The following is a 12,015-nucleotide window of genomic DNA, read 5'->3' as shown; positions in this document are numbered from 1 at the left end:
AGTGCTTTTTTTCTGGGGGGATGCAGTGGTACGCATACCCCTAAACATTTTGTGAATCTTTGTACTTTTGTCCAGTTACTGTATTTATTTTTCCCGAGTTGAACTATAAAATGGTGATTTTCTTGAGTCAAAATGAGAGTACCCCTAAAGATTTTTTTTTAGAAAAAAGCACTGAGGAAAACAAGCAAGCTGTTCCTTCCCCCTGCCCCCTCGCTTTCCCCCTAGAAATCAGCCATCTATTTCCAAGTCAAAATGTGAAAAGTTATCACTATACAGTAGTTTTCATATGGTCCAGAGTGGAGAAATTTCCTGCTTTGTTAGGCGTGGTAGAAACTTGTAGCGAAGATATTGGAAGCTATATAATGGCAATGAACCAAAGGTATTTCCAGGGTCTAAGGCTTAGATTCTAAGTCTAGAAAAAATGTAAGTAGGGCTGCACATACATTTCAAGAAACTTCAGTTCAACTGATACATGAGGAAGTGTCCCAAAATTAGGGACAATGGTGTATAGTTTCAATGTACTTCATACAGAGGTAAAACAGTTAGTAGAATAATTTAAAATTGATTTCTTTTCTATTTTGATGGCTGATATTTCCCTCTCTAAGGTTGCAGGTTCAACCCCTTTAGAGACTGCTGCATATTCTTGCATTGCAGGGGGTTGGACTAGATCACCCTCAGGGGTCCCTTCCAATTCCAAGTAGGGAATAGATATAAATAAGTAAGATGGTATGTATGTGTTCATGATAGATTTAAGTAAACATAATGTTCTCTATTTGATGTTACAAATTTTCTCCCAGAAAATACAAAAGGACCTGCAGCAGCAGCAGAGCAACTTTGATTCCACTCAGGAAACACTTAACAGCCTGTGTCGCAAATATCCATCTGTGGAGCTGGAGACTCTTGGGGGCACTGTCACATCATTGATAAAGAAGTATGAGGCTGTGAACCAGTTATGTTTGAAAACACAGACTTCCATGCAAGAGTCCCTGGAAAAACACTTCTTCCGTGAGTCGTCATGGTTGTTAATATGTGAGCCACAGGAATGTATGAAATTGCTTGAGATGAATCACGCCAGCTTTGGTTGGTGAAACGTTTCCATTAACATCACTAACTCATTTTTATGCATAGCCTTTCCTAAAACTCAAGTTGCCAAAAACTTGTTTTACTTACCTTTCCAAGTAGCTGGGTTTTTGCATAAACTGTCTTAATATATTCACTATTCAAAACAGAGAGTCCTAGTCAGTATTCACCAGAATAACTCAGCTGTTATTTCTGTTTTCTAATTCTATTAAACTGCCACTGCTGTTTTGCAGGCTTCCTTGTTTTTGCTAACACCAAAGTGGCCTGTCATAGAGAATAATATTCAGTGTTCCATTACTGAACTGAAATCTATGCCATTGTTCTAGTGGCGGTGATTACAGTGTACAAGTCAGTAGTGGGAAATAATAATTAAAACAGAGTATTCTTGATGAATTCTGAGCACAGAATATCAGCATCTTTGTATAATATAATAATGTTTTATATCTATCTCTTCTTGTTTTTTTCAGAATCTATGTGTGGATTTCAAAGCTGGTATTCTAACCTGAAGACTGCTGTAAAAGACTTACGTATTACATCTGGAGATAGTAAAGCCATCGAAGCAAAACTCCATGAACTGCAGGTACCGTTACCATGGATGACCAAACAACACATTGTTTGGTTTTCAAGTCTTCTGGGTCATGCAGGTGTACCCTTTAAGCACTCACAAAGCCTTGTGGGTTTTGTGAGCGCTCAACATGCATGCTCATCCCCATTACCACCGGCAAAAACTCTGATAAAAATACCTTGGTGAAGGCGCAAAGATAACAGGTACAGAAGAACTCACTGAAGACAGGATACTGCTAGCATGTTAATGGTCACAAATAGCATCTTTCCCAAAAACATTGTAGGCAGGGTGACTTGTTGTATGTATCTATGGCATGAAATAATACGCATACCGTCAATTGCAGCTATGGAGAAGCCCATGGGAAATGCTCACTGAACATTAATCTGACTTTAAATTTTACCCAGTTTTAACTGATGATGCTACCAGGCCCTTTGTGTTTCCAGTGATGTCTTTTGGATTACTGTGGATGTTAGAGAGCACCTTGCAACCTACTCCCACCAAGATCCATCCCCACCACCCTCCCTCCCTCCCTTTACTTGCCAAGGGTGATAAAGATGGTTCCTCAAAACAGCATTTACCATGGTTGTCTGCATACCTGAATGCTACTATGCAAGTGTAAGGTGGATTGCAGAATGTTGGTTCATACCAAACTTTCTCTTTCCATACAAAACTTGCAGATTAGATTTTTTTTGCTAGTTGGTCTTCTATACACAAGAACTTTGTATTTGTTTTCTAAACAAGGAGTAACATTCAAAGCTTCTGTCTACCATCTGAAGTGGTACATTCAAAGGAAGTCTGTGCCAACTAATCTTTAAGTATAGATAGTCTTGGCTTTCTAAACAATTGCTCTTGACATTTGTGCTTTAACCAATCTTCTTCATTTCCATTTTCTTTTTCCTTCCTCTACCCACTTTCCCAAGTAAAATTCTGTGTTTGTTCCACTCAGAAAGTGTTGGATTCCGTTGAGGAAGGAAGGAGCAAGCTGGGGGCAGCTTCCCAGGAAGGAGAACATCTTTGTGCTTTCCTACCTAAATCATCTGTGAATAGCATCCAGGAACAGATAAATAAAGCTCATCAGGACTTTGAGGGATTCTTTAAACAGTGCTTGAAAGATAAACAAGCTCTGGAAGAATGCATTGCGGAGCTGGGAAGGTAGGTTGTTTTATTCATTTGTGCATGTGATGCAGTGTATAAAATATCCATATAAATCTGCCTTGTGGTCTTGGTCTACCTATTCTGACCAACAGTGACTCTCCCAGCCATGCAGCCCCAGAGCTTTTTAACTGGATTGGGCCTGGCAGCTTATGCACACAAAGCATGTGCTTGACCACTGGACTTTGGCCTCTCCTAAAAGTGGATTTGCTTGACAAAAAGAAAACAGTGACATATAGCTTAACATTGTGAAATTGTTGGTAACGATGTCAAAACATTTCCTTTACAGGGAGGAATGTTTGTGGTCTCAGTCCTCTTGCTTACATAACATTAGCAACAAGTCCAGTTTTGAATACTTTTATTCATGTGCTCATAGCAAACAGTCCTTCTTTCTAGTTTGTACAGTAAAAATGGAGATATGGGTAGGATTGCTGACCATTGGACACTGGGTGCGGCCCTTCAAATCTCCAGTTGAAGCAGGAGAAAAGGGGCTGTGGATTTGCCTACTCCTTCGTTATTTGCCTGACTCCCTTCATCTTTGGTGGCAAGCACGTCTCCAGGATGTCACACAGGCCAGCAGATTATGGGGGCAATAAACAGCACAACTGGGGAGAGAATGGACCAAACAATCTATGTCTGCATTTTCTCCTGCTTCAACTAGATGTGTAAATGGAAATGCCTAGTATCTGTGGAAAGAGGTTACAACCCTAAAGGAGGAATTCAGCATCGTGCTAAGGTGATCATTTCATCAGGGCAAGCATTTTGGTTCACCAGACAGAATGATCCCCCCTTTTCCTGCCCCTGTGTGCTGTCCCAAGAGTTCTCCTTGACCCCAGAGCCAGCTTTATGGGCACTAAGGGAGCAGGGAGAAGTCCTGTTGTGCAAAAGGAAACCTTCTGTTGACGGGACTCATTAGGTGAATCCTGCCCTCAATATGTGAGAGAGAGAGAGAGTGAAAGGGGAGGGTAAATAGAACAACCAAAATAGGCTTATTTGACATTTATATTTCCTGTATAACCATATTTGGGCATGCACCCCTCATACAATTACATTTGTGTAAGATAGAGAGTGGGACAATTTTCACTAGCTCTACCCCTGCTGGCCTATTGTTTCCTCATCAGCCCTAACTCTCCCCCCCCCCCATCCACACGTTGCAAGGGGTGGTCTCTGAAAGTGGGAACCTGCTCTAGGCTTTAATGTATGTATGCTCCACATGCATACAGCATATATTGTAGTCACATGAGAGGTGAATGTATGAGCCAGGCTGTGGAGAAACAATCCTTCCATTGCCTTCAGTTTCCATGTAGACTGTGATAAAAAATTAAGCTGTGCCACTTTTACAATTTTGAAAGCTCCATTCTCTCTATAATTCCCACGGTTTTGCTTGACATATTTAGATCCTTGTTGAGTATTTTTAGGTTACTCGTCACTGAACAAAAATAGTTTGTGTGCAGCTCTCATGCACTAGGCATTAAAGTAAAACTGGTATCTAGGCAAATTTCTTTCTCAGTTTGTGTAATAGCAGGTAAATTCTCTGTTTATCTAGCGACAGTTGCATACTTCTGCTTTTGTTTTGTTCACAGCTTTGAGGATCTGTGCAAGAGCTGGAGTTTGTGGCTCCATGAAATGGAGGAAAGGATAAGCACAGAAGCTTTGGGTGAGAGCAAACAGAATATTTCTGATAAGAAAAATGAGGTGCAGAAAGTGGAAGCATTCCTAGAAGAGCTGCTGGTGGCCAGGTACAAAACAAACTTTACCTAAATATCCTATCTTCTTGCCTGCTCTATTATATAATAATGCCTACACGATCCTAAATAGGTTGCTTAATGTGTATTTTTACCAGCACAGTGATAAACAAAAAATGTATTGAAATCAAGAAACAAGTGAGATATGCATATGGGTGTAGTGCTGAACTTTTTTATTCAAGATATCTTAGTAGTTAAGAGAAGTTTGCATACACTGCAATATGCAATCGGTTCAGGGAACCGTTTCTCATATCCACCATACAGGTTTTGTTCCGTTGCCATAAGTGAGTCGTGGCACATAAATATATCAACAATCTAGCAAGTCTCAGTCCCCTTAACAACCAAATTTTTATTAAGGACTAAGGATTCAGTGTGGAATGTGACTATGGAGCCCACTATTATATTATGATTACAGTTTTGTTCATGTACCCTTATGTGAATGTTTTACCATTAATATTGGAACTATATTGCAATAATGAACATTGTCCATAGTTTTTCATATCACACATAGATATGTGTAACTCCATAAGCTTTCTTCTCTGTTTTTGTTTAGAGAATCCTTTGATAAACTGACCCAGAAGTCACAGGTTTTAAATGAGAAAGGATATAGTACTGGGAAGGAAGTCCGTCTGGCTTCTCAGCATTTCTCTGCTTACCATAACCTAATCAAAGTAGTGAAGGAAAAGCTGAAGACCTCTCAGGTGGCTCTCCAGGAACACCAAGCATTAGAAGAAGCTCTGCAGGGTATGTGGACCTGGGTGAAAGATGTGCAAGAAAAGCTGGCCTCTGCAGAGGGCACCATTGGGAGCAAAGTCGTGTTGGAGAAACGCCTCATGCAAATACAGGTGAAGTAACAAAATCATGGAACTGTTTGTATTAGAACTGTTTGCTGGGTGTCCTCCAGAAGTTTTTGTGACAATTACCAGCACTTGTGTTGGTGGGGGCTGATGGGAGTTGTAGTCCAAAGCATGTGAGGCACCCAGGTGGCAAAGGTTTCAAATGCTCATTCTTATATGCTTCCTAAATCCAAATAAAACTCAATCTCTAGTTAACAGAGATCAAAGGCAAAAATGGGTTGCTGAAAATACAGGATTGTCCTTATTTCCTTCCTTGTAACCTTATGTGTCACTTTTGAAAAGAATAATATTCAGCTGTTAAACCAAAACACAAGTGACCATGAAGTGAACACTAAAATTAAAAACTAAAATAACAGCCACCATTTTTTTAAAAAGGATCCACCATGAGTAATAACAGGCAACCAAAGCATCATTGGGACATGGGTGGCGCTGTGGGTTAAACCACAGTACCTAGGACTTGCCGATCAGAAGGTCGGCGGTTCAAATCCCCGCGACGGGGTGAGCGCCTGTTGCTCGGTCCCTGCTCCTGCCAACCTAGCAGTTTGAAAGCACGTCAAAGTGCAAGTAGATAAATAGGTACCGCTCTGGCGGGAAGGTAAACGGTGTTTCCGTGCGCTGCTCTGGTTCGCCAGAAGCGGCTTAGTCATGCTGGCCACTTGACCCGGAAGCTGTACGCCGGCTCCCTCGGCCAATAAAGCAGGATGACCGCTGCAACCCCAGAGTCGGCTATGACTGGACCTAATGGTCAGGGGTCCCTTTACCTTTTAAAGCATCATTATCATCACCATCCCTCAAGTAGGCCAAATGGTAATCAGAATTACTCCTCCACTCTAAGAGACAAAATTCCCCTTGCTTTCAAAAGCTGAACCTATCCATTCGTTTCTGTGGCTTACTGGCCAGGGGTACCCAATATATTCTTTCATCTTTAGTGCTAGTTGTGACAACACTTTAAAAGCTAGATCAGGCTGAACTATTATTGTAATTCTATAATAATCCTGAAAGGGCTTGCTAAGAGGAATCTAGAATTCAGTATTGTCCATAGAAAAATCTACACAGATAATCCTTTCTAATGTCACATATGATACAGCCTTTGTTTCAAAACTTGATGGGTGGCATTCTTCTTGTGGGTAAACTATTGAAGCTTTCCTGTCCTTTTGCTTCCTAGGAGATCCTTTTAATGAAAGGTGAGGGAGAGGTCAAGTTAAATATGGCCATTGGCAAAGGTGAACAAGCCCTTAAAAGTAGCAATGAGGAAGGGCAGAAAGCGATACAGACCCAACTGAAAACATTAAAAGATCTCTGGAGCAGCATTATCAACACCTCACTGAGTTGTCAAAGGTAAGTTATTTCGCTTTCTACATATACTTGTGGTCATTGTTTGGTAATTTTCTTCATTGAGAGTTCATCTTACTTGGTGATTGATTAATTAATTCGCTTAGGACTGGTTTGCATTGATTTGGATTCTAAGATAAGTGAAAGGAAGGAAGTTCATGAAAGAAAAATTTCTGGTCCCCTCCTTGATCTTGCATCTGCCTGCACACTGACAAAGTATCTCTGGAAGGTCAATGAGGCACTCCAGAACATTGAGGAATGGGAGCCTGGCAGGTTGCTATGGGAGAGAAGGGCCAGCCAAAACCAGCTAGCCAGTTCTGAGCAGAGTGCCTTAGGGGCATGGCTGTGATGGCTACTGGCCAGTCTTCTGTGTAAAACATGTCCTTTTCAAGAATAAGGAGGGGGTGGTATGAGAAGGAAACAAACAACTGTTCATGAAAAAGGTTAAGTAAGAGACATGTAACCTTCTCCGCCCCCAAATCATTTCGATTATTTCCCCCTCACTCCTCAATAATAACAAAATTTTCTTTCCCACTTGCCACCTGTGATTTGGGGTAGGGTGGGGGCTGAATTGGCAGGAAGTGTTTTACAGCAGCCCTAAATCTAGTTCATTCTCTTAAATGGTGTAAGATTTTAAATGCACTGTGTATTTCTTTACTGCAAGCTTGCTTGAGTCTGTGATTCATCAGTGGGATGAATATCTGGAGAGGAAAAGTCAGCTAGACCAGTGGCTGGAGTCAGTAGACCACAAAGTGGAGCAGCCTTTGGAGCCTCAGAATGGCTTGAAAGAAAAATTCTCCCTGCTGGACCATTTCCAGACTATTGTTGCAGAAGTGGAAAACCATTCTAAAGACTTGCACCAGCTCATGGGTAAAGCCAGAGAACTGTATGAGAAAACAGAGGATGATTCTTTCAGAGAAGCTGCTCAAGAAGAACTGAAAATCCAGTTCAGCGACATTGCAACAGTAGTCAAGGTAAATATGATGTATGCTATCCCATATAGATGGAAGTATATCCAAGATGCTGTGCTTAAATGCTTTAAACTTCTTTGGAGTAGCTGAGCAGCATCAGCAGCGGACACCATGTTGCAGCTGGGCCACTCATCTAACTTCCATCCAACTGAGTCACTGCAACACACCGAGAAGGAAAGCGAGAGGGACAGGCATCGTTTGCACTATGCTGACCATGAGATGCTTAAAAACTGTCAGAGAACTCAGGAGGAACTAAGATTTGAGTCTGGATCATTCCAATACAATTGGTTCTATTTATCATGAAAGGACAGGCAAATATTGACAGAATAGGCAAATACTGACAGAAAGTTATTGGAAATATAGTAAAGAATAAATATTTTGTAACTGTTAAAACGTAGAGTCTATGCAATACAATACTCAAGAAAGCAAACAAAAAATTAAGTAGATGTTTATCTTGTCTGCTCTGTGGCTTCAAGCAAGAGTTCAGTGCAGTGAGTGCAGGAGGAAATATGGTTCATTATCTGACATTTCTTATTGGATAAGCAAATCCTGAAAGAATCAAACAGTTCTGCTGTCTTGGGATGCAAGGGAACGATTCAGTCATAAGATATGTGTGACTCATCATGTATATTCCTTTGGAGTAAAACATATTGCTGCAGTTATAAGAATATTTCATCATGTGTGTAGCTAGAGCAAAGAGGCCCTGTATTGGGGTAGCCAGTGTGGTGCCTTCTAAAATTCAGTGGACTACAACTCCCATCATCTCTATTAGCCATATTGACTGGGACTGCTGAGAATTAGAGTACAACAACATCTTGAAGGCTAGTCATACTCTACCACTATAGAGAACCATATTATTGAAACAATATACATTGCCAGCATTCACATAATTTATGCTCACATTGATCTGATTCAGTTAGAACTAAACTGTGGTTTATTGTTATATACACAAGTCCATGCTTGTGTGTCCTCCTCTCCTCTCTTCTTCTGGCACAACTGCAAGGGGAAGATTGGAAGCTTTCACATTCATTTTCAGTCAAGCATAGTTTAGTAGTATGCTCACACCCAGCACTGTGGTTAATTCTGATAGGTAATTAAGAAAACAAATAGGATCATAAACCATGGTTTGAAGATGACTTGTTTGCCTAAATCAAACCAGTAGTTCGGCAGGGCAGGGGCACTTACCTGACTTCACAGCATCACTGAGGCTTTCCAGGAGGTAGAGGGATGAGATGTTGGTGAGGTCTGTTTTCTTGGGTAGAAACTAGACAAATATAGGTCCTCTGGCAGAACTAACTCATTGCATTGTTATTCTGTAAACACCGCATTGAACACAACCTCCTTTTCACTTATAGGAAAAAATGAAGAAAGTGGAAGATATTGTTAAGGACCATCTACTATACCTCGATGCAGTTCATGAATTCACCGACTGGCTTAATTCTGCAAAAGAAGAGCTTCACCGCTGGTCAGATGCGTCAGGGGATTCATCAGCCATACAGAAAAAACTGGCCAAAATTAATGTGAGAAACTACTGCAGTAGCTTATTAACCTATTAACTTTAGCAAATATCAGTCAAGACATGGTAAAATAAGCATTAAAAAAAGAAAACACTATTTCTTGCATTATATATTACAAATTTAGCTGAGAGCTTACCTGCTACTTCAAATTATGTTAAGAGCTCTACTGCTGAACTGCAGCTATTTAAAATAAATGAAAATTATACACAGCATAAGTAGGTGAAGGCTTTTATCTATACCCAGTTCTTTTAAACTGGTAACATTTTAAACAAACAAAACTTAGCTTCTCATTGTGTAAGCTGTGTTTTATTCATTGAGCTGCTAGCTGACTGTATTTCTGTATGCTAAAACATTAACGTTTTATGCTGGGTTTTATTTTTGTTGGTATTTTGAACTGTCACTTTGTATTTGTAATAATGTATTTTATTCTTTGCCCTGTAAGTCAGTCAGGGATTTTATGCTGATGACTCGCTATATAAACTTAGTTAATACAATCATACCTCAGCTCCCAAACACCTTGGGAGTCAAACATTCCCGCTCCCGAATGATCGAAAATCAGAAGTGAGTGTTCCAGTTTTTGAATGTTCTTTTGGAAGGTAAACGTTCGACAGGGCTTCCGGGGCTTCCGATTGGCTGCAGGAGCTTCCTGCAGCCAATCAGAAGCTGCGCTTTGGAAGTTAAATGTTTCAGAAGTTGAACAGACTTCCGGAACGGATTCTGTTTGACTTCCGAGGTACGACTGTAATAACAGGAAGATGAAGAATCAGAAATCGTGAAAGAATGGAACAAGTGCATATACCACATGGCAACTGGCCACTTGGTAATTTGAGAATAACACCATCCTTAAGTTATCATACCCAAAACAAAACACGGGTAGTGGGTGCTTTTTCTCCTAGAATGTTTCTATATTTCCAATTGCTGCATCTGACCTTACAGCTCAGTTCAAGACTGTCCAGAATATACAACAATCTGTATCATATAAAATAGACCACATGCCATGTTAATTTTAATCAATCCAAACTTCGTTTTCTAGGAAAATATGAGGGCTTTAGATTCTGAAACTCTGTAACTTGGTGCTAATGTTGCAACTTTGTGCACAGCTTTTCCCTTTCTTTTTCCTGCTTTGTTATTTTAACCTTTCACTTACATTTTAGCACAGGCTCGGCACTGTTCAGAAAATATATATTTTTGGTGAAACTGTTTGTGAACATGGAGCAGTCAGTGTAGCTCTTCTGCAGAATGCTGTGTGTCGTTTTGTAGTAAGCATGCCGTTATCCAGCTGAAGTGGATCACAGCCATTTCAGTTGCCATGGCGATATTCCATTGCAGGAGCTGATAGATTCCAGACAGACTGGTGAGGGCCGCCTAAACAGAGTTCAGACGCTGGCTCCAGCGGTGAAAAAGAACACAACTGTTCAGGGGTGCAAGCACATAGAGACAGAAATGCAGGCCCTTCACTCCGACTGGAAGCAGTGGGAAGAGACTGCATTCCAAACCCGAAACAGCTTGCAGGAGCTGGACACTCAGATGGCCCTGTCAGAGCAGGAATTCACCATGCAAGCTTCTCATCTGGAAGAGGCCCTGCAGCGCTTCAGCACACTCCTCGCAACCTGGTCTGAAACGCTGACCCCTCTGGATAGTAAGCAGACAGACAAAGAGCTGGTAGAATGCTGGCACCGAGAAAAGGTAAAACCATTTTGTTTCCGTTTTAGCTCTTTCTGCTCTTTTCTCTTTCTGCTGCGAAAGCCTGGGAGGAAACCGCTTGTACAAAGAGAGTGTAATAAGCAATTGTTGCTAAACTGGAAACTTTGGAATGCACTTTTAGAACTAAATCATGTAAGTTAACTTTGAAAACACTAAAACCAGCTACACAGCAAACTGTAGAAGGAGTTTTTTGTGTGGAAACTATGTGTAGTGATTTCATGGCTTTCTGCATACACACGTGTTGCATTTCATTACTCAGTCCTCGTGGCACTGAAACTGGGGCCTCTGAGCAGAGGCAGAAATAGGACGCAGAAGCTTTGAGTACTGATTTCTGTTTAACTCTCTCAGCCCTCATCGCAGCAATCGCCATGAGCTGTTTCAAGGGGTTTAGGTAACCAGTAGTCCTGCTGGCCTTGGGTTAAGTGTTTTTCACCAAATTTCCTGCTGGTGTTTACAACCAGCTGCCTTGATAGTTTTGTATAATTTTGGACCAAGAATAATAATCATGGACCATCATGATAGGAGAAATCCGTATTTTAATTTGAACTTGAATCCAAACTTAACCATCCTTGAATGGAAGGGCTCCTTCTGTCCACTGAAGGTTTTTTCATCAGTGCATGGTGGGAAGGAAAAGAAGGCAATTTTGGCTAATTCCCCCTTTCCCTCTGAACGCAACACCCTGCTCTAGAGATTTTCCCAACCACCTGGAACAGACTTTTGGAGAGTGTAATTGGCTTCAAGAAAGTGTCAAAAGTAAAAACAAAATAAAAAAAATCCTTCCAGTAGCACCTTAAAGACCAACTAAGTTAGTTCTTGGTATGAGCTTTCGTGTGCATGCACACTTCTTCAGACACACTGAAACAGAAGTCACCAGACCCTTCTATATAGTGAGAAGGTGGGGAGGGGTATTACTCAGAAGGGTGGTGGGAATGGGTGATTGGCAGATAGCTGTGATGAGCCTGTTGACGACTCTTAATGACTGCAATAGGTCTTACAGGAAAAAGCAAGGGGTGAAAAGGTGAAAAATGGCTTTGTCATGTATAATGAGATAAGAATCCAATGTCTTTGTTCAGACCAGGTCTCTGAAGAAGT

The 12,015-nt window shown here is 41.0% G+C and overlaps 1 protein-coding gene and 1 long non-coding RNA gene across 16 annotated transcripts in view; one reads left to right on the top strand and one right to left on the bottom strand.

The window, feature by feature from the left end:
* Positions 1-12,015, top strand: part of SYNE1 (spectrin repeat containing nuclear envelope protein 1) — a 278,820-nt gene that overhangs the window by 117,530 nt on the left and 149,275 nt on the right. For all 15 annotated transcript variants that reach the window (XM_081854278.1, XM_081854273.1, XM_081854275.1 and 12 more), the window contains 9 exons: positions 798-1,005; positions 1,548-1,660; positions 2,592-2,797; positions 4,381-4,536; positions 5,096-5,387; positions 6,565-6,737; positions 7,396-7,705; positions 9,058-9,222; positions 10,549-10,905. In XM_081854278.1, coding sequence (XP_081710404.1) covers positions 798-1,005; positions 1,548-1,660; positions 2,592-2,797; positions 4,381-4,536; positions 5,096-5,387; positions 6,565-6,737; positions 7,396-7,705; positions 9,058-9,222; positions 10,549-10,905 — 1,980 coding nt within the window. The remainder of the gene's footprint in view (positions 1-797; positions 1,006-1,547; positions 1,661-2,591; positions 2,798-4,380; positions 4,537-5,095; positions 5,388-6,564; positions 6,738-7,395; positions 7,706-9,057; positions 9,223-10,548; positions 10,906-12,015) is intronic.
* Positions 5,399-10,542, bottom strand: LOC309337700. The gene is made up of 3 exons (XR_014154507.1): positions 10,367-10,542; positions 9,106-9,207; positions 5,399-5,586 (listed from the first exon to the last, which is right to left on the bottom strand). It is a non-coding gene; the product is annotated as an uncharacterized lncRNA (long non-coding RNA).

The sequence above is a fragment of the Podarcis erhardii genome (assembly GCF_964252035.2).
Source record: "Podarcis erhardii genome assembly, chromosome: 3".
Classification (NCBI taxonomy): Eukaryota; Metazoa; Chordata; class Lepidosauria; order Squamata; family Lacertidae; genus Podarcis; species Podarcis erhardii.
The sequence above is the reverse complement of the archived record's forward strand: the minus strand, read 5'-3'. Positions and strand labels throughout refer to the sequence as shown.